This window comes from Dysidea avara, chromosome 9 (genome assembly GCF_963678975.1).
Source record: "Dysidea avara chromosome 9, odDysAvar1.4, whole genome shotgun sequence".
In the NCBI taxonomy this organism is placed as follows: Eukaryota; Metazoa; Porifera; class Demospongiae; order Dictyoceratida; family Dysideidae; genus Dysidea; species Dysidea avara.
The window spans coordinates 8,153,349-8,159,952 of NC_089280.1; the positions used below are offsets into that span (position 1 = coordinate 8,153,349).

At 36.3% G+C, this 6,604-nt stretch overlaps 1 protein-coding gene across 1 annotated transcript in view; it reads left to right on the forward strand.

The window, feature by feature from the left end:
• The window catches only part of LOC136265782 (leucine-rich repeat serine/threonine-protein kinase 1-like), a 30,118-nt gene extending 24,406 nt beyond the window's left edge, over positions 1-5,712 (forward strand). The window contains exons 21-22 of the mRNA XM_066060700.1: positions 13-652; positions 5,165-5,712. Coding sequence (XP_065916772.1) covers positions 13-652; positions 5,165-5,541 — 1,017 coding nt within the window. The 3' untranslated portion in view covers positions 5,542-5,712. The remainder of the gene's footprint in view (positions 1-12; positions 653-5,164) is intronic.
• Positions 5,713-6,604: the final 892 nt, after the last annotated feature.

A 6,604-nucleotide genomic window follows, 5' to 3' on the forward strand; every position in this document is an offset into this window, starting at 1 on the left:
TGTACCTCACAGGGTGATCCTATAAAACTGAATGGCCAGGTTAAAGCAATGTGTCATCATGACATATTCATTTGGATACTATATGATAATGGAACTCTTGCAGTATGTGATGTGAACAAATGTGAAATTATAAAAGACATTGCATTACAAGATATACCAAATAAACCAGTCACTATGTTGGTAGTTGGTCATTCTACTGGCTTCGTCGCTGCTGCATATGCTAATGGATTGGTAGTTTTTCTTAGGGGCAAGGACATTAATTCAGATGATTTTGTTGTCAGATATTTCCACCGCTCCACTAAAATATCAATATCTTGGCAGACCTTCAAACTGAACACAATAGAAACATGTGGTGTTTCCAATGGTCATTCTCAAGTATGGTGTAGTTATGACATTGGTGTTATTCAAATAGTGAAGCCTCCAGTTAGTACAAGTGTAGAAACAGAGATTGTGAAGGTGTTAGAGATAAAGAAGTATTGTACTGACCTACCACATGATACTAGTATTGTTCAGTTGAAGTGTTCACCATATCAAGACCACAAATCATCAGTCATGTATGCTCTACATGATGGAGGGTTAGCAATATCTTGTTGGAGTGTTGATGTAGACCCCAAGTTGTATGCCATCATCAAGCCTTCACTGAGTGATCCTGGTAAGAACAAAGTAGTTATGTAATGCTTTACTAGACTATGTGACCTCAGTTCTTTAAAGTGCTCTTATCGACGCGTACTCTTTGTTGTAAGCTGTTATGCTAGGCCATTGATTTTTACAGGTATTAGTGCACCACACTGCTGTAGGCTTTTGTTCCTGTGTTTCTAGCTGGAACCGTGTAAAAGCATGGCCACGGGTGATGGTACACTCCGCGCAAATAATTCTGGATTTGACTTAAATAGCATGTACAGGCTTTGCTAAATGTCAACATCTGGATAGATACTTTACGAGACAGTTTACAAGTGTCCCCAGTCTATACTAGAGGTGTGCGATTATCTATGTAGATATCTGATTATCAAGATATCGTAAGAGTTATCAGAGTTATCATGATAAGGATGATAATTTTATTTATTTAGATAATAGTAAACTTCCATAAATTACTTGTATACCAAAGAATATCTGATGGTGTAGACATCTCCAACTCTGGACACAGTGCTACAGCATATTATGTATTATAAAACTAACATTTTTCACTTTTCGTACTCCTCAAATTGTAATTTGCTAACTTTACTGGTTACTTTATTAGCAGTTAACTAATATACATATTTGTCTCAATTACCTACGTCATCGCACACCTCTAGTCTATACATAGTCTCCACTGCACTCAAACTCAATTTGTAGCTTTCACTCATCTTTCCTTGCTGTTACACATTTAAGTACTCATCCTTTTTCCCTCAGTGGAATAAGAAGATAATGTATTTGAAAAAGAGGTGCTGACAAACTTACCTGCAGGAGGTCTGGGAGCACAGCCCCCAAGACGTTGACTTTTGGAAGACCTACATACTGTACACATAGTATACTAATTACAATTACTGATTACAACCCTAGAATAACATTATATACTTGGTTGACATCATGGATTATATCAAGACTCATGGTAGTGTGTCGTGCGGCCAAGAAAGCCAGCACACCACACCGTGAGTATATTGACAGGAAGAAAGAAAACAGCTTTTTCATGCGTGCATAGCTCCATGGCCCCTTCTCCAAAGCACACCATTTTTGTATTATAGTTGTCCACCAGGTAGGGTAGGCCACACAGCAAATTTTATTAAATTCGCAACAGCTATTTGCGAGATATGGGCATTCAAAGTTTTGTTTTAATTTCTTCATTTTTTCTTCTTACGCTGTACAGGAGCTATGGGGCTTCAATTTCTTTTCGTACACTTAACAAACAAATGCTATAAAATGCAAACTTGTAACTGAATTGCCTTGATCTTCAGCACAAATGAAGAGCGTGCAATGGTGGATTCACGTTCCAAGTTTGCTGTGAATCTGAGGAAAATCCAAGGAGTTATGAGTGTTTATTCACGTAAAAAATGTGACAAAGTTATAAAGCATAAACCAAATAAGTGTAAAATCACGGGATTGAGATACTCTAATAGAGCAGTCACCATGGGGTAAAAAAGGTGTACAAAATGTTGAAAAAAATACACGTACCGGATTTCGAACCAGAGACCTCCATACCTAACGCCTGCATCCTTAGCTCACTGAACCACTGCTGTTTGTCTGATCACCTCACTTAATTTAATGAAACTTCTAGTTTAAATCTGCTTATAATTAAACATTAATTTTGTAATTTCAAAGATCTACCAATAGAAATACTAGAGCATTCTGTGTATGTTCTATTAGAAGTCCTCAAAAAACGTGCACTATATTAGAGTATTACAATAATATTATCAAATATTGAATTAAATCATGCAAGGCAATACATTTATAAGTCTGTCTTCAATAATCATCATTGTGTCTGCATAGAAAGGAAGATGTGTGAGTAAAAACAAACCTCAAAGTCAGCCATAGGTTGGTTTGGGACCTTATAAAGTACAAAAAGAAGTGAAATCCACACAAAAACAGCCAAGCTGTGAATAAATGGTGCGGCCTTAAAAACCCTGGGTGAAAAAAGTTGTGAAATCAAAGGTGGTGGCCAAGAAATGGCTGCAATGATGTTAATGCTAATAAAGTTTAACAATGCACACAGCCATTATCAAATTTTTTTAGCATTAACATCATAGCAGCCATTTCTTGGCCGCCACCGTTGATTTCACAACTTTTCTCACCCAGACTTTTTAAGGCTACACCATTTTTTCACAGCTTGGCTGTTTTTGTGTGGATTTAATTATAACAACAGATTATCAAAGTATTTCATTTTTCTAGTGTGTAATTCAGTAAATGCTTTAATAATTCAGTAAATTTAGTAAATGCTAATAATCATCACTTTTATTCTTAAGCAGATGCAAGTTGTTCTGTTGGCAAGTACTACTCACAGATAAGCTGACAAGCTTTAACTATTAATATTTTTACACTTGAGTAGGACTTCTCTGGCTCTGCTGTTGCAACAGCAACAGGCATAAAATTTTAAACAGACATACATGACAATGAGTCAGTGAGTAACACAAGCTCTTACCAGATTGCCAGCAGTACCAGCAGTGAAAAAAAATGGAAAACTAATTGCAATTACTGATTATATCCCTATAATAACATTTTATTTCACTTGGTTGATATCATACATCATTATTAAAGCAGTAACCTGCCTATAGAATGTATAGAGACCAACCAAGAATTCACCTATGACTCACCGTAAACATACCATACTTTCTGTCTTTCAACGAACATTATAAAACAGTATTCAACGGCCATTAGCAACATTCATGACCATCTTGTCCTTTCTGTACTGATATTACAGTTTGGTGAGAGCCTATTAATTCTAAGGTTAAAATTTTATCCCAAAGGTGATAGTTATACACACACATTTATGTACGTACTGTGTATCTACAATTTGCAAAAGAGGAGCACCAGTGGCATATCTAGAGGCGGACCTAGGTGGGCCTATACCCTACCAAAGAATTTTGATGTCCTGCCAAAGAATTTTGATGTCATACCAGAGGTATGTGTATGTGAGATCAAGCTCTAATTAGCTAACCCTTTCACCACTGAATTTTCTTGGGGACTATATAGTCTGCTACAAATTGCACTATACAAGCTTAACTGTACACTATAGGACTTAGTTACCATACCTCTAAGTAATCGCTATAGACTAAGGACCTCGACTAGGTTGTTTTTGTTTACGTAAATAAAACCGCTAAGTAATTACAAGACAACAAAACTGAAAAATACGGTAAAAGCAGCTTAAATAAGTAGTTAGTTACAAATAAAGTTGCTACAGGTAAGTATTACAGTCCATACAACTATTCTAAACAGTCTCCGTACTGAGTGATTGTTTCTCCGGCTGGTTTCTTCAAGATTTATCTCAAATCTTGTATTACGCATGTGTATACGTACATGAGTGAATCATGCCACACTTCTGAAAAACAGCCGACAGTGATCCTTGGCTGTCTTAGCCTATCAATAACAATCCAGTCGACTGCAAAACGTGACTATCAACTCGAGGATGCATGACAGTCGTCTTTTCTAACAAAAAAAACTTTGCGGTATTACATAACAAACCTGCAATAGTGCGCGAAGGATCCGTTTATCCCAGAAACAGGACCTCTGTGGGTGTGCACATTTCAGGGTAAGTGCATCGTATTATAAAACGCATGATAGAAGCGGTAACGCATTAGAATTGTACTCACACATTTTATAGCATCAAACCAGATAAATCTGGTTGAAGTGGTGAAAGGGCTAATAGAGCTGTAATAAAGTAGTAGAGAATCAGTGTAGCAGTCATAATAAGGATATTTATGTACTTTATCAGTGATATAATAGTTTGTGGAGGTCTGAGTACAAGTGTTACTTTTTTTGCACTTGTGCCCTAGCAAACTGGAAAGACTAGATATGCCACCAAATTTGGGCATAAATGCTGTGATAGAATATTGTCCTAAACATTATCCACTGGCAGATACAGGGGGGGGATTGCAATGGTTTCAGCTGAAACCCCCTTTGAAATAATGCGCGTGCCCCAAATTTATTTACGATTTGTGTGGGTGATAAAATCACCAGGAGTTATACATAGTGTGTTATATTGGGACTTTTTCTACTGGCTAAAACTTTTATATGTTTTGTCTTTAAATGCCATATGGCGTTGAAGTGTGTTAAGTGCCTGTAAAAATAATTATTGTTTCAAGTACTCTTTTGCTTCAAAACTTTCTGCGAAGGCCTGGATTGGTAATATTCAAGTGTGAAACAATGATTTTTACTGATTCATTGCTAGCTATAGATCTATGTAACTGAGCTAAGTTAACATTTATCCCAGCTGAACATATACACTTCTCAGTCTGGGATCACAGTTGAAAACTTCCTGACCTGAAACCCCCTCTGAAAATTTCTAGATCCGCCACTGTTATCCATATCTAAATAGTTTGTACATCACTAAACCACATGTTCCTCTTAGTGTAGTGTTTAGTCTTAGTTAGTAAGAGTGTGCGTTAGTTCGTATTTGTGTATTAGTTCTTGATTAGTAAAGTTAGACTGTATACATGTAGTTTTTGTTTTTTCATGTTTTCAAAAATCTTTTTAGTTACTATTCTACTTCCCACAAGTCATGCTGTCTACACTGGAACTAGGAAGGGAATGGTTTATATGGTCAATACTGAACACATCATGGATGGACAATATGATATTGAGACTCTACCAGGCGCTCATCTGTGTAAAGTAGATTTTCTTGTTGCTTTAAAAGGGAAGATTGATGCCCAAGGATTCTTATCAAGTTGTGGTGTCATTACTAAAGATGAACAAACAAAACCAAACAGTATGTATTATGCAAGACAACTTGACAGTGTTCCTTGTACTGTACTGATGAGTATTGGAGTTGGCTACCAGAAACTGCTTACATCAGATTTCAGTGATAGTAGTTGTTTCATTAAGTGGGCACTTCCTTATAGAACATCATGCTGATATTTCTTATGCTGTAGCTGTTTATCAATGTCTGTGTAAAGTGTAACATAAATACTATTTTAATGATGTTGTTATTTATTTTCCTTGCAAATCACTAAACTTGTTGATATATTTACTTTTGTAGCACACTTACCACATTTGTAAGTACACAATCATATTTTTTACACAGAATTTAATAGTGTAACTTATGGCATGTAAGGAATGCACAGGTATTAGTCACAACAATCTATCACCTTACTTGAATGCATAACATGTGAACTCCTGCACCATAGGACAGGTACCAGTGCAGTAGGGCACTGTATACTGATGCTACATGCTGCATTGTGTACAAATGCATTCCTTTTTAAGTAAAATGTCATGTAGAATCTGAAATGGTGCCATTATAGCCTGTATGACAGTTACTATACACTGCATTTATAGTTCGTACCTTCGTGGTAAACATGTGAGATAATACAAGGCTTAGCTTAGCTACACACAGCTCATGTTCTTTAAAAGTAACATCACCTACACATAGTTACATAAAGAGTTCATGAACTCTTGGTTACATGAAATGGCACTGATGTTTAATGCTTGGCGTCCATGCATTGCTTATTTAATGTGGAGATGGTTCTGCATGTAGGTGTTAGCACATAACAAACACAGTATGGCAAGTGCTGCACTGTGAAGCAGTTACCAATGCTACAATGATATGTACAAATTCATGTCTTTTGTTGTCAGAAAATTTATTACATAGTGTGCATTATAGGACAGGTACCACCAGTACCACTTGTATACTGTGGTGAACACTCTAGGTATACACATTATACTACATGAATCTTATTGGTGCTACATTCTTTTCTGAATATACGTGCATGCTAATTATATATATATATATCTGTTGCTGTTTGTCATCTATAGTGTGTTGAATACAAGGGAAACTTGCTGGAATTTTTTTGTGTAAACCACATGGTGGACCACGAGTATGCATCCAAGCCATAATTATATACATTTACACATGCTGTTATAAACGTGTTTTACTAGCCTCATAACTGTACATGTATGTGTGTTTAATGATAAGGTAGTG